Source organism: Silurus meridionalis, chromosome 3 (assembly GCF_014805685.1).
Source record: "Silurus meridionalis isolate SWU-2019-XX chromosome 3, ASM1480568v1, whole genome shotgun sequence".
Lineage (NCBI taxonomy): Eukaryota > Metazoa > Chordata > Actinopteri > Siluriformes > Siluridae > Silurus > Silurus meridionalis.
Genome location: NC_060886.1, coordinates 16,308,108 through 16,330,607, shown reverse-complemented (window position 1 = coordinate 16,330,607; position 22,500 = coordinate 16,308,108). Strand labels below are relative to the sequence as shown.

The window sequence follows — 22,500 nt, the reverse complement described above, 5'->3', positions numbered from 1 at the left end:
AAACTGTGTGTCTAGCTGTCCACTAACTTTCTGTAGCTGGGTGTCTCACTAATAATTTTTGCTTATTTGTAGGTTACATTTTGAGTTGGATTTTGGGAACAGTCTGACATCTTATTTAAACCTTGTTTTCTGTAGCATAAAAAAAATTTTTGGTTGAAATGATAATGCCTTTAGATGTATTATACTTATTCTTGTACATACTGAGGGCACATAGAGTAAGCCTAAACATATTATGTGACTAAATCTGCTATAGTCAAAACACAGCTTGAAGAATCTTAGTCACAAGGCATTATCATTGTCATCCTGTGTCCTTTGTAGCAACATGTTCTCTGTGCTGCATGACCTTTTTTTCCCCCAGATAAGCATCAAAGACTTTTTCAGCTAAATGTTATGCTTGACTTTTTTGAGCTGCAGTATTATGCAAGGAGAGCCATGCATTGCCAGTATTATCCTACTTGCACATACATTATAATCCAAAACATTATAATGTTATGAGACAGACTCTTTGCATCAAACACCTTTATGGTTTTCAAATGCTTAATGCTGTCTGCTTTTATCTGCTTTCTCTTAATAGTCTGATCTGTGTTTCTGACTTCTTCATGTTTCTTTACCTTCTTCCGAAATACCTAATTAAAACATCACCCAAAGGCTCGGAGAGAACTGCAACGCTTAAAGCATGAGGCTCGGAGTAAACACGCCGTGTCCATCATATGGGCCGGCTGGCAAGGAACTAAGGTATTCATGATGTGTGTGAGGCTGTTGTCTAAGATTTTCTTTCCTCTCATCTCAGCTTTGCACTGAGGTTGAGAGCAAGACCATGAGCCTCAGTGCACTGGAACCCATCCCATCTCATGTCATCTCATCTCATGCATGTTAATTGTATTGTTTCATAGCTCATTCACATAATTGTAAACCATAGCACATATTTACTCAGATGGAGCTGTGGATAAGGTATTTAGACTTAAGCCTCTTTGACAGGATTTAAGCTCATGTAGACCCACTTCCAGATATATTGTTAAATTGCCTTGCAGTAGGCAAGCACTACTTTGAGTGACGCATTTATTAGCACTAAGAGCAAATGCATGTGGTATATGAGGATTTTATACATGACTTTAGCAAATGTTAGAGTTCATTCCATTTAACACATTTCTGTGCATGATCTGACCAAATGTTTTTTTGTGCCTTGCTTGGTTTTAACCAAGTGTCAATTTATGTGTGTATGTGTAATGAATAGCTTGAAAGTCTGTAAGTGATTTATTTTCTCTCAATGAACGCACTCCCCTGATTATTTTTTTTTTTTTGGGATTCAGAAGTATAACCCCAACGATTAAAAATGCAGAACCTCTGTCGAGCACCTTATCTGACAGTACTGCTAATGGAAATACAGTGTAGCTTTGTGTGAGTGCCCACCCGTTTGCTCCTGCTCTGGGCTGGTTGTGTGCCTCTTTTCATACTACTCTACTGTTTTCAACGGCTTCACTCTTTTCTGCATTCCTCGTCCCTCTCCCTCCTTCTCTCACAGGCACGCAGAGAGCTAAAACGGCTGAAGGAGGAGGCCAGGCGTAAGCATGCTGTTGCAGTCATTTGGGCCTACTGGTTGGGACTCAAGGTACCTGCCAACTAGTGGACTGGCCCCATCATGAACCACTATGAAAATGAAAAGGGGGGGAATGAAAACACACACTAACAGCCTGCCTCATGGTGCCACTGTCAGATGATAAAGCTAGCCATAAAGCAGACAATGATGCTGTTCATTTCTGCAGCAAGTGTCTGTTTAACAAAATGTCAATTTACCCAGTGTAACTTTCATCTGCATGCCACTGACTAATGATCAAGTGTGTGTGTGTGTGTGTGTGTGTGTGTGTGTGTGTATATATATTTTATATATATATATATATATATATATATATATATATATATATATATATATATATATATATATATATAATATGCATTTAGCAGAGGGTCTTAACCAGGTCTCAGAGCATGGCTAATAGGCCATAGTGCAACAGTGCTGTAGTAGGTGGGTACTAAGCATAGGAATTTCCAGGAATAACACTTTTACGCCAACACTATGCTAATATAAAAATTCTGTTTACACTGTGTCTAAATCATTTGTGGGCCATGCATTTCATACCTAGGCTTTACTGGTGTTCTACATGAATCAATCTACATCTTTATAACATTATACAGTATATTACATCCATTATACCATTATATTATATATTAATACCATTATTATAAATCATTATGATGCCACGGCTATAGAACCTATCAATACTATACAAAAACTCAGTATAACAGCGCACTACATCACAGATAGATATCTCATTCAGCAAGAATAGATGGCTTTACTAAGGCATTTACTGCAGCTACAGCTGCACGGCCCGCATCATTTCTTACCTAAGCATCAATATTAACCTCTACACGAATATATTCAAACTTGTGCAGTTTGCTACAGATGTGGTTTGCGATTAATGACTAGTGCACTCTTTGACCACCCAATTAAAGGACATGAAAATGCTGCTGTTATTGTATGCCCAGTGTCACCAACTCGAAATCTGATTGGTTAAAGCAATAGCCTTTAATACTTTATGCTACAGGTGCCCACAATGTTGATTCTGAAGGCTTCATGGTAGATTTCTGGCAACATGTGATGTAATGGCTGAGATATGATTGAATAGAAACTCAAACATGAGCATACACTACTTAAAGTAGCGCAACCAAGATAATGAAATAATGAAAATAGAACGTAATATATATATATTAAAACGTACGTGATACTGATAGTGTTTAGGCCAGCAGAAAAGACCTTCTGCTCTTGACTCCCCACAATTGGCTTTAACAAACATTTTAAACCGTTATATTAAATTATAAACCATTACATTATAATGTCCTCTTGCACTAAAAAGCCTCTTTTAACATAACTCATGCCTCACATCCCACATCCTTCCCTCTCAAAAGGGTTACAGTCTGATGTACTTTGGTATATGGTATGAATGGCCATTCTGCCTCAGAGCTGATATGGATTAATGTGTAGAAGTAAGGATGGGATTTTCAGTATGTGCTATGGGAGTGCACTGTCTGTCATGCTTCATGAAGCATATTCAGATCTGCTCTTTTAATCCAGGGCTTTAGATAAGCCACTTCTGGACAGATAAAAGGCAGACATTTTTGCCCCTTTTCATTTAATGAGTGTATTTATATATATATATATATATATATATATATATATATATATATATATATATATATATATATATATGCTGAATCGTTGAACTATGACCTTAATTGAAACCACTGTAGTAGCCCAGATATTTTCCCCTTCATTTTGTCTGCCTGCCTGCCTGCCTCTTCACATCTGAGTATGCACGCTTGTCCCTCTGCTTGATGTGTGCATGCTTTGCCAACTAACAGATTAACTTAGTATATGTTGCTTTTTAGCTATTTGAGTTTTCCTGACTCTTTTAGGTATAATGTTATTTTGTATGAAGACACGTTTATTTTGCTTTAGCAGAGTCATCAGATATTTAGGAGGAGAAGCTGCTGTATGTTTTACTGAAAGAGGAGACCATCTTTTGTATTCTTTTTATTTTACTTGCTTATTATAATCACAGGAATAGCAACATTACTGAATTTGTGGGGAATTACCTCTGGTGTTGTCACTTTATTTCTTTGCATTCATTTGTATGTGTATATTTCTGTTTTCTACTAACAAATATTTTAAACTAACCTTGTTTCCTGAGAGGATCACTGCACAGACCTTCCTCAGAATGGCCAAAAAAACATTAGTTTGATTGATTGCAAGTAATAGCTTTGATTTCTCTTTGTTTTTCAGGTCCGAAGGGAATACAGGAAGTTCTTCAGAGCGAATGCTGGCAAGAAGATCTATGACTTTATCATCCAGAGGATTGTAAGTATAATAATTGCCCTGACTTTACCTCAAGGATTATTGAGAGATGGCTTTGTTTAAAAAACACTTGGCGTGCATACATTTCCAGATGCAGAAGTATTTTACTGGTTTGAAGAACACATTGCCTTCCATGTCGCCAATTGATAAGAGCTGGCCATCACGGTCTTACCTGTTCTTGGAGGGCACACATGAGGAACTCCGAAAGATCTTCCATTTATGGAGGGTCAGTCCTTAAAATCAGTCAATAACAATTTTTTTTCTAAACAAAACATTCATATAGGTGTTAGGGCTGTTTATTTACCTCTTTAATTATGCATTTAGTTGTTTCTTTTTGTAGATGATTTATAATTAAATATACAAATACATCTGCAGTTCTACATTTGATTGACGCAATCAGTGTTTGTATAAGTGTGTAAGCGTTTGCATTCACAGATTTTTTTTCAACAAAGTGTGTATTACATATACAACATAACTGTAGAAGACATTCCACACAACTACACTAATATTGTAGCTTACCCCATGCCCATTTTTCTTTAACACACATTATTCATATACAATTGCCATGATTTGTGATAGTAGGGTATCTGCAAAATTGAAAGGGAAAGTTTATAGGACTGTGGTGAGACCTGCGATGTTGTATGGTTTAGAGACAGTGACATTGAGTAAAAGACAGGAGGTGGAGCTGGAGGTAGCAGAGCTGAAGATGTTAAGGTTTTCGTTGGGAGTGACGAGGATGGATAAGATTAGAAATGAGTTTATTAGAGGGACAGCGCATGTAGGATGTTTTGGTGACAAGGTGAGGGAGGCGAGATTGAGATGGTTTGGACATGTGCAGAGGAGGGACATGAATTATATTGGTAGAAGAATGCTGAGGATGGAGCCACCAGGTAGGAGGAAAAGAGGAAGGCCAAAAGGAGGTTCATGGATGTGGTGAGGAAGACATGCAGGTAGTTGGTGTAAAAGAGGCAGATGTAGAGGACAGGGTGGTATGGAGACGGATGATCCGCTGTGGCGACCCCTAATGGGAGCAGCCGAAAGAAGAAGAAGAAGAATTCATATACAATTGCCTGATATTTTTGGTCAAACAAGAAAATCTTTAACAGCCATTAAAGCTCTCTACAATCTTCCCTAAACATCAGTGCAAGAAATACAGAAGCCAGTTCACAGAAGAGAAGAAAGCAATCTATGAAGAGAAACTGGAAGCAAGTAAGATCTTCAAAGACAAGAAGGCTCTGTACCCCAGCAGGTATGAATAAGCATTTACATTGCATTTATGTGTAACATACATTTTTTCTAATAGTGGTCTATAGGATGATTCTTATTATTTGTTGCACAGTGTGGGTGAGCCTTTCAAAGGAGATTATCTGGAAGTTAACAAAAACCCTAAGTACCAGAAGCTAAATAGTGTGGTAGATGAGAAGGTGCTACTTGCAGATGTGGTCAATAAAATCAACAGAGCCAATGGCAAGGTGAGCTTCAAAAAGAACCGCCTAAAATCATGCTTGAGCAGCTCAGTGACGAACTACTTCAAATGTATATTAGGCCTAATTAACCATTTTTTGTGTATTTTAAGGCGCTTCCAGAATCTTTCTCCTCACCAAGAAAAACTTTGTTCTGGCTGATCAGAAGACGGGTCAGTTAAAGGCCAGTGTACCGCTTCCTGATCTCGCCAGTGTCTCAGTTAGCACACGAAATGATGGCTTCTTTGCTCTTAAACTGAAAGAGGTAAAGCCCTGAAACATCGTGCTTTTTTTATACAATGACTAATGTTAAATGATTTAAGCATAGGAATTACCAGGAATAACACTTTTCTGAAGCACATTAAACAGGATGTTTATGATTTGCTTAGCAGTTCTGATCATATTGTTTGCATTGTGTTGCATCCCTTTAAAGGTTATTCACTGTGTGCCATTCTGAGGACATTGATAGTACAATTACAGTGGTGTTTAATAGAAGAACACATTTCATTTATATAATCATATTTCACTTTCATCCTTTAAAGAGCAAGAGTTTCTTTTCTCAGTTACCATTTTCCAGTGACATTTAGTATCGGATTAAATGGGAAATCCAACATAGTCAGAGGTAGTGAAGACTGTAAATGTTTGACGCAGTCTTGACATGACCAGCATGATGCAATTGAAAACTGAATTACCATGAAAAATGCAAGCTCTAAAACTCTAAGCCTAATGTGAAATGTAGGTAACCATTAACATAAAACATAAAGTCAATGTTATTAAAAGGATTGTAAAGTAAAATAAATAAATCACCATGGAAGATACCATTTTTACCTAATAAGTTTCAATATGCAAGTTGAACAACTTGCAGGTTTTCCTTTTAATAAAGTACTTTGTATGTTGAGTAATGTTCAAGAATTAACTACAAATTCATTTCAGCGTGATCTTTATTTTAAACTTCATACACTAATGCTCTCTTTGTAGGGCACTGCATCAGCAGCCAAAGGTGACTTCTTGTTGAGCAGTGATCGATTAATAGAAATCATCACTAAACTCTATCGCACAGGGGCTGCTTCAGCCGACATGCCAGCAATCAGTGTTGACATTTCAGATGAGTATGTGTTCCTCAAGTCTTTTGTTTGTTGTTTGTTTTAATCTTTACAAAGTTTGTATAACTACTGTAGTGTATTTAGCCATTAATTCTTCCCATCTTCTGTCCAGATTCCTTGTGCAGTTCAAGCAGGATAAAGTGTGTGTCAAGTTCATCCAAGGTGGACCCAAGAGTAACAATCAAGTCGCCTGCAAGCGTAAAAACAACCGGCTGCTGGAGGTGTCGGTTCCATCCCCATAATGACCTGTCATCTTCACTCCCTCTCAGGGTGCCATTTTTGTGACTCTTTATCATCAAACCTGAACTTAAACACAGTTCCCAAGTGACTGTGCCTTTATGATGATCTTGTCCTTATGATGATGATCTTTACCCATATCTTGTATTTTTAGAGACTTAAATCAGTAAATTGAGACTCAGATATTCCACACAGCAGTATTTGGGTGCACACGGCAGACCTCTTACTGGGATAGAGATGGGAGATGATTCTTTCCTATCTTTTTTGAGTGAGATGCATTTAATACCATGTTTAAATAAGGCAATAATAGTAATGGTTGTAATTATAACGCTATAGATGTCTGATGTTATGCAGTGTCTGGATAATCATGTACATGGGTTAGGGTGGCGGGGTGTACAAACAGATTGCAAGCAAGTTTTTTTAATTTTCTTCTCAGATTACTAGGGGGGGGCCAATGAAAGTTTGCACTTGTTTAGTTTACACAAGGGTAAGAAAAATATTTTTGGATTGATTTGTCTTTGCTTTATATATATATATATATATATATATATATATATATATATATATATATATATATATATATATATATATATATATAAAATTCTCACAGTGCACATTTCTCAATTTTACCTGAATTGCCAAAGTTTTGTTATTTATCCAGTAATATTTTTTTTCTGGAAGACTTTATTCATAATACATTACACTTATAATTGACAAAGCCAAAATCCAAATCCTAAAGGCCTTCTGAGTCTTGCATTTGACCAAATGTACCTTTTTAAGATAGAAAATAGTTTTGTACACAACTTATTTTTTGAAATAGTATAGATCTTACTCTTGTGCAAAATTCAGTGCCGACTCGTGTGTCCATACCTACAATAAACAGCAATCCCATGTTTCATCTCACGAAGGATTCTGATTCTTCACCCTGCTGTGTTTAGGAAATATCTGTGAAACTGACAGCAACATTGCTCGCAAAGACCTTGTCACCGTATCTCCCACCAAATGCTTGATTGACATTCTCAGTTCCCTGAACACAGCGATGTCCGCTTCAAGTGAAGAACCTGATCAGTGCTTTTGGCATGCTGAACTGATTCTATGGGAAATTGATTAGTTAGTATGGTTTCTGGGTTCAGGAAATGACCAAGAGGTATCTACTTAGTTGTGCTGCAGAGTAGAACGCTTATATACTCTAGCCAATTAATAAATTGTACATAATGATTTCAGAAAACTCCATTTTGTTCCATTTTGTTTGTCGAAGCCTAAAACAGTACCTGATATTTATTTACTTATTTCTTATATTTTTGACATTTTCACCATTAGACTGTAGGTGGCTTTTTTTTTAAACTGGCAAATGGTGTATGCAGTGATTTATTGGGACTATTCCAAATGTTTGCGTGAAAAGCCCAATACACTGAATTATTTAAATGTTGGAATTCTAACGCAGTCTGATCTACACAATCAAAACGCACAGGTAAATTTTCAGTTTGTTTTTTTTGTCACTGATCAGGAAAGTGGGAACTTTGCTTTTAAATATATACTTAATATAATATTTGCTCTTTAGTGGATATTTTGTGTTGTTAAATTGAAGGTCTTGGCAGACATTTGCAAAAACACCAGGCTCTGGGAGAAGATTTAACATTTGCTTCTGCATGTGTTTAATCATTTTCAAGCTTTTAAGATGATAATGTAATTTTAAAATAAACAGCAGCCAATGTGAACATGTGGAAAATTGTGCAAATTCACTTGTGTTCTTCGTGTACAGTTTCACCCTTCAATCAATGCAGTATACTGTAGGTAATCTCTTTTGTGTCAGGAAGTTCAAGAGAAAATAACTTTGTGTCTATTGTTTATGCCTAAATGTAATCTGGTGTATCAATGACTAATTGCAGCAAAGTAAAAGCATTTTTTCTTTTTTAAATTAAAACAAATAAATAAGTTAGGCAAATCAATCTTTGTTATATTCTTTTTTTTAAAAAGGAGTGGAAATTTTGACAAACTATTTATTGGGTCACCTGGTCATAAGTATGGTAGTTGATTTTTAAACATTGCAATCCACATTTAGTTCCAATTTGCTCTTATAATTCCTCCACTCTTCTGGGAAGATGTTCCACTAAATTGGATTGTGCTTTTGGATATTTGTGTTCATCAGCCACAAGGGTATTATGAAAGGCAGGTATTGATGTAGGTGAGGAGACCTGGGGTGCAGTCAGCGTTCACATTCATCCCAAAGGTGTTCAGTAGGGATGAGATCAGAGCTGTACAGCAGGCCACTCAAGAGCTTCCTCTCCAAAGCATGTGAACCATTTCCTCAAGGACCTCACTTTGTGCACACGGGCATTGCCATGCTGGAACAGGAACGCAACATTTTATTAAAGCACATCTAAAGGCCTCCTGTACAATTGAGTACCTCCAGCTTTGTGGTAACAGTTTGGAAAAGAACCACATATAGCAGGAAAGGTCAGGTGACCCAATATGTTTGGAAATATAGTGCATCTTCCCCATTTCACTTAGCACAGTATTGTGCTTATAAACCATATTATCTATAAGCCTAATGGAGTGTGTTGTGGGTGCCAAGGTCCATCTTTCTCTCCACTCTGGCACATTTTAATTCAAACTTTGTATTCAAACTGTACACCAAAAACAAGATGTTGGTTCTCTAGCACTACTATTCATCCTAAAGACCAAGGAGTATTTGGGGGCAGAGCAGCTGGGACCAGATGTTTTCCATCACATCTGGAAAGCTGTCCTGGGTGAAATTCCACAGCTTAAGGATTCTGCTAGTGGCACATCCCTGAGGAGCAGACCCTGACAGATTGTGCATGGTGAATGTAAAAATAGCACCCAATTACAGTGCTAACCTCAGCAAGTTCCCACCAGTCTGAAGTCTGGGAACAGAGAAGAGGCTGAACCTCCTGTGGAGTTCACTGAAGGGGAGTGATGAGAGAGAGGAAGGCAGGCACACCCAGCTGGAAGGAAATTTTATGGAAACGTGAAGTTCTTTCTGTTCGATTTTTTCCCTATTGTGCCTTTAATCTTTGTGTTTATTAGAATAGATGTAGACCTGTCTCAGGCTTAGTTATGTATTCTGATTGAACTTCTGAGGAACCTTTTACATGTTGAACTCATCAAATAGGTAAAAAATAAAACTATTCCTGCTCTCTTATTGTTTCCCAAATTTGTTTTAGAAATGTGATTTGTGAATTGTGTACAGCTGCTTTAGTACAATGACAGTTGTAAAAAGTGCTATACAAATGTAACTTGTACATGGGCAGTTTGCCACTTAAAAACTTTGGATCTGCATTTATTAGGTTAGTCCTCTGCTGCCATCTAGAGGGTACATTTTACTATGCATAGCGTTTAAAAAAAAACTTAGAACTTAATAATTAAACAGCAAAATTATTATTATTATTATTATTATGCTGAGCATTTGGTTTATGCAATTTATGCAACTATAACGACAAACAGTTAACAGTATAAATGTAATAAGAAAACTTGACATCTTTCAAAAAATGCTTTTTTTTTTTTTTTTTTTTAAGCTTCTAAGGATGCATGGTGGATAAAACAGTAACAAAATGTGTATATTACTTAGGCCAACATTATTCACCTTTTAATTTGTATCAATAGGTAAAGCACATGTTCTGGTTTAAAAAAAGCCATCTAAGGGCATATATGTTGACACTGAGCAGATTGTCTTTTTTTCCAGCAGTAAATTTTTTTGTCCTCTATCTTATTTGGTCAGCTGGTTTACACAAAAAAATTGAAATATTTTTAAGGATTTCTATTTTAATGTAAGAATTACATCCTTCCTGTGTTACTTCCACTTTTTCGGTTTCTGTTGTTTCTTGAACCATCAGAAAGCACACAAAGTCCCCCACAGGGAAGTGTGATTCACTAGATAACTAAATGCATATTAGTTTCTGAGACTGTTGCACAGGATCTACCACATCTGTCTGTCAATTAGCGATCCCTAAATTGTAATATTAAATATTATTTTTGTAATATGTAATACAATTACAACTATAATATTAAACATACCATGCTTCTTTTAGTGATTAAATTATGCATATTATTTAGATCAGTTTCAAGAAAAATAGTTGACAACTAAGATGAAGGATGTTTTACTAGATAGTCCTTTTTCAAATGCAAATCATGAAACATTCACAATTCAGTTTATATATTTATTCCAGTTGTTATTAGTGCATCAACCATACCTTAACATGTAATTAGCATTTTTTTTATTTTAAACAGAGAATAAATGACAAGTACTGTTTACTTGCAAAGATTACAATGGTTATTGATTTTTTTTTACACACACTTTTTTACAAGATATTTCATGAAAACTTGCAAAAAACAACTTTTCACATAAGTGACAGAAAAAGCTTCGTACAGATGAACGAAGGACTTTCATCCCTACTTAAAATACGATTTCTAGTTAGTAAAAGCATAACAATCCACACATTTATCTAAAACATTAATATAGTTGACTTAACAAAAGCTAATTATTAATTTACCACTAATGAAAGAAAAAAAAGGGATTCCTTTGGTTTTAATTTGCTCTTGAAACACAGCAATTGTATCCAAATTAACTGACATTTTTCATTAGACATCAAATAAAAACTGTTCAGTCTTCTGTTAATGCATATTTAAGCATTTTCACTCCTTTTTAGTTTATCGTGCATGTTAAACACTGCTTCTGAAAAACAAGTCATAGTATTCCATCTGCTTGACAGCACTGTATCATTTCCAATTTATTTCAAAACAGAACTTTTTGAACAGTGTTTTAAGTCTAGCTTTAAATCTCAGGCAATTCAGAGCAAACGAGTAAAAGCAACAAGTAGTTAAAAAAAAAGAAAAAAACACCACAATAAATACATTGAACAATCAGTATCTTAAAAACGTACTATGTCTGCACACCTACACATTAAAATCAGTCCAAATTCAAGCATTGTTAAGCCAGCAAAAATTCTAAAATTTGCTCATGCTTTTTGAACAATTACCTTTTGAATGTTTTAAGCTTGTTTGCAGGGGTGAGAGGTGCACCAACGTTCAATTCTGTAGATCAGGTGGACTATCCATGTGGGTCATCAGCAAAAAATTAATTTGAACTTCCCTCCTCCTGTTAATTGCAGATTCATTCATTAATCATCATCCTGCTTGTGGTCTAGGAAGTTACCACAGCTGGTTCACCTGTTTTAGCAGATGGCATGTTAGTTTGTAATTAAGTGTATTAAAGGCAAACTGCTTCATAAATAAATGAGTTATGTAAACCACCATCATCAGATACACTATTGTGTAAAAAAAACAAAAAACAAATGGGTAAGAATTACCTGTATATTATTCATTTTATTTAAACACTAAAATAAGTTATTATATGGCATTGGTCATCATTAATAGAATTAGGAAGGGCAGAGTTATTCATTTTAATAAATGATGGCTCAATATAAACCCTAATTTTGAGAAAAGGTTTGTTAATTTTTTTGTGTAATTCCATGTATATATTTATAACTGTGTTGCAAAGCAAAAGATGAGAGTATGGGTAAGCAGAAGTACAGAAAAACAAGTACAGAAACATGGCAAAATTTAAGGCACCCCTTTAAAATGTCAATGTCTTGTAATTTGTTTGGAGGCGGGTCATCGCAAAAGGAAATTAGAAAAGCAAGAAGTTTTTCTATTAGCCTCTGTCCAGGCTCGTTATTATTTGCATACAATACATCTGTGTGCAAATAATTTAGCTGGATGAATTCTACAAATTTAAACCGATTTTTTTTCTAATTGTACAGCTTGATTAGAGATAGAGCTGCAACAAGCTACTCAAAGTCAAGCATGTTCAGACCAAAAAACTAAATTTCCTTTGGCCATTTTAATGAATAAGATCATAGAACAGCAAAAGAAATATCCCTCTTCATATCTTCAAGTTCATCTAAGTTACCTTTTATGCAAATGAACTACATTTGAAAACATGAACTGACAGAAAACAACAAGTCTACCTATGTTCTGTGCGTTTAGTGGAAAAAAATACTGGGGTGCAAGAATAAACTAAAAAAAAAAGACATAACTTTTTTTTTTCCTTGACCAGTTTTTTTTAAGCAAAAATCACACCCACTACTTTACACCATTACACAACAGCTAACAACCAGGCATAGTGGACACATTACAGTGTCAGATTACAGAGCTGCGTATCGGCAAGAATCTGGCGATACGATATGTATTGCAATACAGGGATTGTGAAACAATATTTTGCGATACATTTCAATACTGTAAGCAAGGTGATATATTGGGATTTTTTTTATAATCGATATTGCTTTTTTTTTTTTTTTTTTTTTTTTTTTAAAGAGTCGATACAGTATCGGCAAACAAAAGATCACGATACCCATGTGTATAATATATAATATGTAGAATATAAAATATGATGCCCACATTTTTTTTTACACCCCATCACAAATGCTCCTCAGAGAGAACTGCACCTTATCTGCACAAGTCAACCGAGACAACAGCCTAGATATACTCTCTAGCAGTCCAGATCACTGCTGGCTAATGCATGAGCTCTTAATGACTGAACAGATGCTCTGTTGCTGCACCATTTAGAGTACTTTGTGAAATGTTCCTTTCCTGTACCTTCTGGTTTATTGTGCAACATCCCTTAACACATAAAAATTTCCAGTATTCTGTATAAAAACCTATTCAAACACGCACATGCTCTTACATTTAAAAAAAATAAAAATAAAAAACAGATTTAAACATCAGGCAAAAGTGCAAGTATGATGTAGTAGTTTTACTCACCATCATTAGAAGCTGCACTCTTGTAAGCTAAAGAAGCACAATTAATAAGTGTAAAAATTCAGCAGTGTTTAATTAAACAAAATTAAAGATTTATCCACCATTACATAATAGGACATTCGAGAATTCTTAAGTTTTTTGTTTTGTTTTTTTGCCGTTACCACAAGCTCTCGTTATTTGTTTTTAAATCAAATGTGTAAATATACATAAGCAAACCAACAATTGTATTGCAGCAACATACTTGAGGTATCTAAGCATAAGCATTGTTAAATCTCAAAAATAATTTAAATTTAATTTTGAAGAATTGTGTGTAAAAGCTAGCAACACCCTGGTCTCATTATAGCTTGATATTTTGCAGTCCGAAAAACCTACACTAGGTAGATTTTATTAGTCTTATGTTATTTTTCATATTTAATCTATTTCCTAGTTATTTAATTTCTAAAATTCCAATAAAAAAATGCATAGCCTATGGGAGAGACCAATCCAGTTGGTAGTGACAAGCTCAATCTTCCACTGGCTGAAATGTCATGTCACTGCAAAATTTAAATTGAGTATACAGAGTGATGTGAAAGTCACAATGACAGTTGTTACAGCTAACAACCTGGAATGGTCAGACAAATAAAAGCAGCAACTTCGGCTGTTCCCATTTTGGTCACCAAACCGGATCATCCGTCTCCATACTACTCTGTCCTCTACATATGCCTCTTTCAAACCAACTACCTGCATGTCTTCCCTCACCACATCCATAAACCTCCTCTTTTGCCCTTCCTCTTTTCCTCCCCTCTGGCAGCTCCATCCTCAGCATTCTCCTACCGATAATACCCCATGTCCCTCCTCTGCATCTGTCCAAACCATCTCAAATCGGGCCTCCCTCACCTTCTCTCCAAAACGTTCTACATGTGCTGTCCCTCTAATAAACTTGTTTATTAGTCTAATCATGTCTAGAATCCTAGTCTAATCCTGTCCATCGTCGTCACTCCCAATGAAAATCTCAACATCTTCAGCTCTGCTACCTCCAGCTCCACCTCCTGTCTTTTACTCAATGCCACTGTCTCTAAACCATACAACATCACAGGTCTCACCAGAGACCTATAAACTTTCCCTTAAACTCTTGCTGATACTCTGATCACAAATCACTCCTGCCACTCTTCTCCACCCACTCCACCCTGCCTGCAGTATTTTCTTTACTTCTCTAACACACTCTCCATTACTTTGCACTGTTGCCCCCAGGTACCTAAACTCATCCACCTGCTCCAGCTCTTCTCCCTGCAACCGCACCCCTCCACTGCCCTCCCTCTCATTCACACACATGTACTCAGTCTTACTGCTACCGACTTTCATTCCCCAGCACGTACCTCCACTTCTCCAGACTCTTCTCAACCTGTTCCCTACTTTTACCACAAATAAGATCATCCGCAAACATAGTTCATGGAGACTCCTGTCTGACCTTGTCCGTCAACAGTTTGGACACCTTCTCTTTCAGTTTTTTTTTTTAATTGATTATAATTTTCGACATTTTACATATATGTCCAAACTATATAAAAAAAGTCTAGATATATGTAGAAAAAAAAAACATTAAATAACTGAAAATGTTTTAACCCAGCCATTATGGATGCACAAGCCAGTGCACTCTTAGTGCCAGTCCCAAGCCCGGGTAAATGGGGAGGGTTGCGTTAGGAAGGGCATCCAGCGTAAAACATGTGCCAAATCAAATATGCGGATCACAAATGAGAATTTCATACCGGATCGGTCGAGGCCCGGGTTAACAACGACGCCACAGGTATCGTTTGCCGACAGGGTACCGGTGGAAATTGAGCTACTGTTGGCTGAGGGAGGAGAGGGAGAGAAGGAAGACGTCTACAGAGATGGCAGGGAAAGGAGCAGTGCAGGAGAGTGGAGGTTCGGGTTGGTACTTTAAATGTTGGTACTATGACGGGTAAAGGGAGAGAGGTAGCTGATATGATGAAGAGGAGAAAGGTAGATATGCTGTTTGTTCAGGAGACCAAGTGGAAAGTAAGAGTAAGGCCAGGAACATTGGAGGTGGATTTAAACTGTTTTATCATGGTGTGGATGGAAAGAGAAATGGTGTAGGGGTGATTCTGAAGGAAGAGTACAGTAAGAGTGTAGTAGAGGTGAAGAGAGTTTCTGATAGGGTGATGATCGTGAAGGTGGAAGTTGAAGAGATGATGATAAATGTCATCAGTACCTATGCTCCACAAGTTGGCTGTGAGATGGAGGAGAAGGAAAGATTCTGGAGTGAATTAGATGAAGTGGTAGATGGTGTACCTAGGAAAGAACGATTGGTGCAGACTTTAATGGGCATGTAGGTGAAGGGAACAGAGGTGATGAGGAGGTGATGGGTAGGTATGGTTTTAAGGAGAGGAATGTGGAAGGGCAGATGGTGGTAGATTTTGCTAAAAGGATGGAAATGGCAGTGGTGAACACATTTTAAGAAGAAGGAGGATCATAGGGTGACGTATAAGAGTGGGGGAAGGTGCACACAGGTGGACTATGTGCTATGCAGGAGATGCAACCTGAAGGAGATTGGAGACTGTAAGGTGTTGGCAGGGGACAGTGTAGCTAGACAGCATCGGATGGTGGTCTGTAGGATGGTTTTGGAGGCGATAAGAGGAGGAGAGTGAGGACTGAAAGAAGAATAAGATGGTGGAAACTGAAGGAGGAAGCGTGTAGTGTGCTTTGAGAATGTTCATGGAGAAGTATAGAGAAGGACAGAAGGAATTGCATTGTATATTTGTGGATTTAGAGAAGGCGTACGACAGGGTGCCAAGAGATGAGTTGTGGTATTGTATGAGGAAGTCAGGTGTGTCGAAGAAGTATGTGAGGGTGGTGCAGGACATGTATGAGGACAGTGTGACGGCAGTGAAGTGTGCAGTAGGTACGACAGACTGGTTCAGGGTGAAGGTTGGACTGCATCAAGGATCGGCCCTGAGCCCTTTCCTGTTTGCAGTGGTGATGGACAGGTTGACGGACGAGGTCAGACAGGAGTCTCCCTGGACTATGATGTTTGCGGATGATATTGTGATTTGTGGTGAGAGTAGGGAGCAGGTTGAGCAGAGCCTGGAGAGGTGGAGATATGCGCTGGAGAGAAGGGGAATGAAACTCAGTAGGAGTAAGACAAAATACATGTGTGTGAATGAGAGGGAGGGCAGTGGAGTGATGCAGTTGCAGGGAGAAGAGCTGGAGAAGGTGGAGGAATTCAGGTACCTGAAGTCAACAGTGCAAAGTAATGGAGAGTGTGTTAGAGAAGTAAAGAAAAGAGTGCAGGCAGGGTGGAGTGGGTGGAGAAGAGTGACAGAAGTGATTTGTGATAGTAGCGTATCTGCAAAAATGAAAGGGAAAGTTTATAGGTCTCTGGTGAGACCTGCGATGTTGTATGGATTAGAGACAGTGGCATTGAGTAAAAGACAGGAGGTGAAGCTGGAGGTAGCAGAGCTGAAGATGTTAAGGTTTTCGTTGGGAGTGACGAGGATGGACAAGATTAAAAATGAGTTTATGAGAGGGACAGCGCATGTAGGATGTTTTGGTGACAAGGTGAGGGAGGCGAGATTGAGATGGTTTGGACATGTGCAGAGGAGGGACATGAATTATATTGGTAGGAGAATGCTAAGGATGGAGCCACCAGGTAGGAGGAAAAGAGGAAGGCCAAGGAGGAGTTTCATGGATGTGGTGAGGGAAGACATGCAGGTAGTTGGTGTAAAAGAGGCAGATGTAGAGGACAGGGTGGTATGGAGACGGATGATCCACTGTGGCGACCCCTAATGGGAGCAGCCGAAAGAAGAAGAAATAACTGAAAAGAAAAAGAAACCTTTTGTTTTGATGACAGCTTTGCACATGACCATTTTTAGCCTTTTCTTGCATCCTAGGCAAGATTCCTATAGTCATGCCCATAGAAATGATTTCCCAACAATACCAAGGATTCCCAGAGGTGTTAAGTCCTTGTTGGATGCTTTTCTATCACTCTCTGGCCCAACTCATCCCAAGCCATCACAACTGGATTTAGATCTAGTGAATGAGGAGGCCTGGAGCTCTTACATAAACTACAGGTGTAGTTTCTCTTCATAGAAAACCAATGAGGGTTGCACTAATTGCAAACCAGATGGGATATTATTTTGCTGCAAAATGTTGTGGCAGACATGCAGGTTAAGAGAGCCCTCAATTTTTTACTAATCACAAACAGACAAACAGCAGACCACAGTAGTGATAGTAGCACAAATAGGGCTACTGACTCTAATCACTCTTTCCTCTGCACAAGACAACTGATGGTCTAATGTACATTAAGAAGTCAAGAAATGTCACAAAGTAACTGTTTACTAGGCAGATGTGTGAATTGAAAATACTTCCAGATGACTACATTGTGAATCTGAGGAGAAAACGGCATGAGTGTGCCAAGCTGTCATCAAAGCTAAATGTTGCTACTTTGGACAATCTAAAATATAAAACATTAAGGGTTGTTCAATGCTTTTTTTTTTTTTAATCTTCAGAATTAGTGTACAACATTAAAAATAATACAAATAAAGAAAAACAACCGCATGAGAAGGTGTGTCCAATCTCTGACTGGTAGTAGACTAAGCCTTCTGTCACCTTAGATATATTGCTAAAGTAAGAATATGATCTCATTACGGATGCAGAAAAACTAGGTCATGCTTTTTTTCCCCATCTAGATTAGGAAGCTTGGATCTTCTATTGTAAGCGTGGATGTTCTAGTAAATGCATAAATAAGCTTCAGCAACAAGAGTCTTTACACGAACCAGGAAATATGACCACATCACAAATATTTTAATCAGTCTGCACAGGCTCCCAATTACATCTCTACTAAAAATGTATAAAGCTTTCAAACACTAACATATGGTCTCTCTATGGCACAGTATCTAAACTTTTGTTACATTATGATCCACTTCGATCAAAAGGAGCAGACTATTTGTTGGTACCTAAAATAATGAAGACTACAGTAGGGACTCCACAGTACAAAGCTCCACAGTTATGGAACAGCCTTCCAATTAGTATTTGGGACTCAGACACAGTCAGTTTTCAAGTCTAGCTAGAAACGTATATGTTTAGTCAAGCCTTTTGTCAGTAGGTCTTTCTTAGATAAACGGTATTTCTTAGGTAAAAGAGCAGATCTGCAGGGATCATAGATATTGAGTGTTTTGATTTACTGGGATGCAGCCGCCAAGTCGGACCATCTCTGGGATAAGAGATTCCTCAATTCTGTGTCACCTTTTGGCTCTACTTTTGGTTATGCTCCCATAGCTTGTCCTGCTCGAGACACTACTTACACCCTGATCATACTGTACATTGTCCTTAAACATTTATTAAAATTGACAGTGGGTAACAATCCTTATTTCTCTCTCCCTGTCACTCCTCTTCCACCCCTCTCTCTCTCTGTTGAGTTAAGCATACTACTAAAGTACCAGTGATGAGTGTTCCATCCTTTTCTGCCTGATTGATCCAGATGCCATACCACTGATTGGAATTTTCTTCAAATGGAGACCACTCTGTGCAGCTGCAGATGGTTCCACATACATGATGTTACTGAGCAAGAATTTTGAGGGTGGATTTGGATTGTAATTACCATCAACGGTCTACTGCAATGGTTATAGACCACACAATTTTGCATTTAAGCAACCATCACTGCACAGCTCAACAATTATGGAACCGTTATGAATGGATATATGGTTGGACACAGATTTGGATGGGTTCCCTTTTGAGTCTGGTTCCTCTCAAGGTTTTTTCCTCATGCCATCTTAGGGAGTCTTTCTTTGCCACAGTCACCACTGCCTCAAATCATACTTATAGACAATCATACTTTTATACAACTTTCTAACTGCTTTATCTCTGTAAAGCTGCTTTGAGACAATGTGAATTGTTAAAAGCGCTATACAAATAGTATATTATTTGAATTGAATTCTGCTGGTAAAAACCTATATAAACATGCACATTATCTTACATAAGAAAATAATTTAATCAGGACAAAATTATAATAAATCAGGGTTGTATTACTCACAAGATGAATTATTAGTAGTCGCTGAAGTCCTGAAGAAACCTAAAGAGGTACAAATTTGTCAAACAATTTTTTAATGATATTGGGAAAGTACAACCCCAATTCCAAAAAAGTTATTTCAAATCTTATTTAAAATAGAACATAGAAAACTTATCAAATGTTTAAACTGAGAATATGTACCATTTTAAAAAGAAAAAAAAAAAAATGGCAGCAATACGTCTCAAAAAAGACAAAAAAAACAAATGAAAAAGTAAGTGGTACTAACAAGGAAGCGCTGAAAGAATATTTTGCAACTAAACTTTCTTTCGGCTTCTCCCATTAGGGGTCGCCACAGCGGATCATCCGTATTCATGATCCGCATGTTCGATTTGGCACGTTTTTACGATGAATGCCGTACCTAACGTAACCCTCCCCATTTATCCGGGCTTGGGACCGGTGCTAAGAGTGCACTGGCCTGTGCAACCCTAATAGCTGGGGTTGGTTCCCTGACCGGGAATCGAACCCGGGCCGCAGCAGTAAGAGCGCCGCAGCCTAACCACTAGACCACCAGGGAACCTTGAAAGATTATTTTGCAACTAATTAGGTTAATTGGCAACAGGTCAGTAATATGATTGGGTATTAAAAAAAAAACATCCAAGAGAGTCAGATTCTCTCAGAAGTTAAGATGTGCACAGGTTCACCAATCTGTGAAAAGCTGCATAACAAAAAAACTTAAATATATCATCACCTACAATACATATCAAAAGATAATAAATAAATAAATAAATAAAAATAAATAAATAAAATCATCAGTGAAATCTCTGTGTGCAAGGAGCAAGGCCAAAACACAATATTGGATGCCTGTGGACTTCAGGGCCCTCATAAGGCAGAGCATTAAAAACAGGTATGATTCTGTGATGGACATCACTGCACAGCTCAGGAATACTTCCAAACATCACTGTCCATGAACACAGTTTACTATGCAATCCAAAAATGCAAGTTAAAGCTCGAACATGCAAAGAAGCCATACTTATCATCAGCACTCAGTTGAAAAGTCTGAATCTCTGATGGTACATTAGTGGCTATGGAATAGGCAGTTTTTATATATGGAAAAGCACCATCAATGCTAAAAGAAAAATATTTAGGTTTTAGAGGAGCATATGCTCCCATCCAGAAATTGTTGTTTTGCAGGAAGGCCTTGCAAGTTTCAGCAGTGCAATGGTAAACCACATGCTGCATTATGACAACAGCATGGCTTCATAGTAGAAGAGTCCGAGTGCTGAACTGGCCTGCCTGCAGTCCAGACCTTTCACCAATTAAAAATATTTGGTACATCGAAGACTCAGGACTGTTGAGCAGTTAGAATCCTACATCAGGCAAGTATAGGATAACATTCCTCCCGCAAAACTGCAGCAACTGGTCTCCTCAGTTCCCAGAGGTTTACAGACTGTTGTTAAAAGAAAAGGGTATGCAACACCATGATAAAAATGGGACTGTCTCAACTTTTTGGAGAGGTGTTGCAATCAAATTTAAAATTACCGTAGTTTTTTTCTTAAAATGGTTTCTCAGTTTAAACATTTGATATGTTTTTAAGGTTATATTAGGAATAAAATATAGGTTTATGAGATTAGCAAATTATTGCATTCTGTTTTCATGCACATTTTAAACAGCATCACAACTGTTTTGGAATTGCGGTTGTCACAGGTACAGGTTAAGAACCTTAAGAACATGTCTCATATGTTCATTAGAGGTGTAACGGTACACGGCTTTGTATCGAAAAGTGTCAGTACAGGGCTTTTGGTTTGGTGCACGTGTTCCTAATGGAATTTTTTTCAAAACGCGGAACTTAGTTCACCCCGAGTTTCCTTGAATACATTAAGTGGCAGACCGCAAGCTTGTTTAGTCTAATCGGTGCTCTCTGTTTCAGTGTCTGTGTGTGTGCATGTGTGTGAGAGGGCACCGATTAGAATTGCCACTCGTTTTGTCCAGCTCTGCCCCCCACTTACCCGCTGCCACATCCACATATCAAGGGAGTGAATTAATTCATTTATGAATTAATAAATTGCATGAATAAATAACTAAGCATTTTTCCCCCCTGCCTGTACAGAAATAGAACCGAACCATGACTTAAAAACAGAGATACCTACCAAAATGTGAATTTTGTGTACCGTTACACCCCTAATATTCATAATTCTTTAGTATCCAGGATGAATAATGCAAAGCTAGCATCACCCTGGTTTTACCACAGCTTAAGTTTATTAAGTCAGAAAAACCTTTATTTATGAATAGCTAGATTTATATTCAATGTAAAGCATTTCCCAGTTATTTAATTCCAAAAATAGCAACGAGAAATAAATAGCCTACCGCAGGTATTATTTCAGTAATATGAGGAAGATTAGTCAATTTTAATATCCAAACTAATTAATATAATGCAAGATGAATATTATGACAGCTGGCTGACAAAGTAAAATCTTCCTTTCAAGGTGTTTCAGTTTGATAATGTTATCAGCTATCTAGGCATGTAAATTAGGCAGTCACATACTAAGAATACCGCAAAGCAAGTAAAAAAGTATATATTTATATATTGGACAGCATAGTATGGGTTATGTGAGCTTAAATGACTATTCTCAAAAAAGGCTCAAATAATTTTTAACAATTATGAAAAAATTTAAACCCTTTTAACAACCACACCCCTTATATAATCTTTGGTTCAAATCAGTACAAAAATCAAACAAAAAATATATTAGCTCTGTATATATATATAGAATTGCATTACAAACACTGCGATCCTGAGTATTGTCTGGAATCGGTCATACCTTTTTTTGTGTGATAGAAGTACCCAAGGGTACCCAAACTGCAAGCAATGGCAATTGCAATCAGTGAACCAATAACAGCACCAAGATTATTAGTTTCAGATTCATCTGCATAAAATAATAAATGAGAAGAAAACAGTTTTAATAAAACATATGATATACAATTATTTTCTGCCATGCCAGCTACTGAGGCTAT

General features: G+C 37.3%; 2 protein-coding genes across 15 annotated transcripts in view; one reads left to right on the top strand and one right to left on the bottom strand.

Moving 5' to 3' along the window:
- myo1b (myosin IB) overlaps nucleotides 1-7,616 on the top strand; it is a 54,731-nt gene extending 47,115 nt beyond the window's left edge. For 4 of the 11 annotated variants that reach the window (XM_046844654.1, XM_046844655.1, XM_046844652.1 and 1 more), the window contains 9 exons: nucleotides 649-735; nucleotides 1,523-1,609; nucleotides 3,839-3,913; nucleotides 4,002-4,136; nucleotides 5,053-5,159; nucleotides 5,250-5,382; nucleotides 5,486-5,638; nucleotides 6,352-6,482; nucleotides 6,589-7,616. In XM_046844654.1, coding sequence (XP_046700610.1) covers nucleotides 649-735; nucleotides 1,523-1,609; nucleotides 3,839-3,913; nucleotides 4,002-4,136; nucleotides 5,053-5,159; nucleotides 5,250-5,382; nucleotides 5,486-5,638; nucleotides 6,352-6,482; nucleotides 6,589-6,718 — 1,038 coding nt within the window. In that variant the 3' untranslated portion in view covers nucleotides 6,719-7,616. The remainder of the gene's footprint in view (nucleotides 1-648; nucleotides 736-1,522; nucleotides 1,610-3,838; nucleotides 3,914-4,001; nucleotides 4,137-5,052; nucleotides 5,160-5,249; nucleotides 5,383-5,485; nucleotides 5,639-6,351; nucleotides 6,483-6,588) is intronic. The other 7 variants (XM_046844659.1, XM_046844662.1, XM_046844663.1 and 4 more) reach the window with 3 other exon arrangements.
- Nucleotides 7,617-10,877: 3,261 nt separating this feature from the next.
- The window catches only part of LOC124383104 (carcinoembryonic antigen-related cell adhesion molecule 1-like), a 16,503-nt gene continuing 4,880 nt past the window's right edge, over nucleotides 10,878-22,500 (bottom strand). For 2 of the 4 annotated variants that reach the window (XM_046845484.1, XM_046845486.1), the window contains exons 4-7: nucleotides 22,308-22,412; nucleotides 19,516-19,554; nucleotides 13,494-13,520; nucleotides 10,878-11,829 (exon numbers count right to left, since the gene is read on the bottom strand). In XM_046845484.1, coding sequence (XP_046701440.1) covers nucleotides 11,798-11,829; nucleotides 13,494-13,520; nucleotides 19,516-19,554; nucleotides 22,308-22,412 — 203 coding nt within the window. In that variant the 3' untranslated portion in view covers nucleotides 10,878-11,797. Of the gene's footprint in view, nucleotides 11,901-13,493; nucleotides 13,521-19,515; nucleotides 19,557-22,307; nucleotides 22,413-22,500 lie in introns of all 4 variants that reach the window. The other 2 variants (XM_046845485.1, XM_046845487.1) reach the window with 2 other exon arrangements.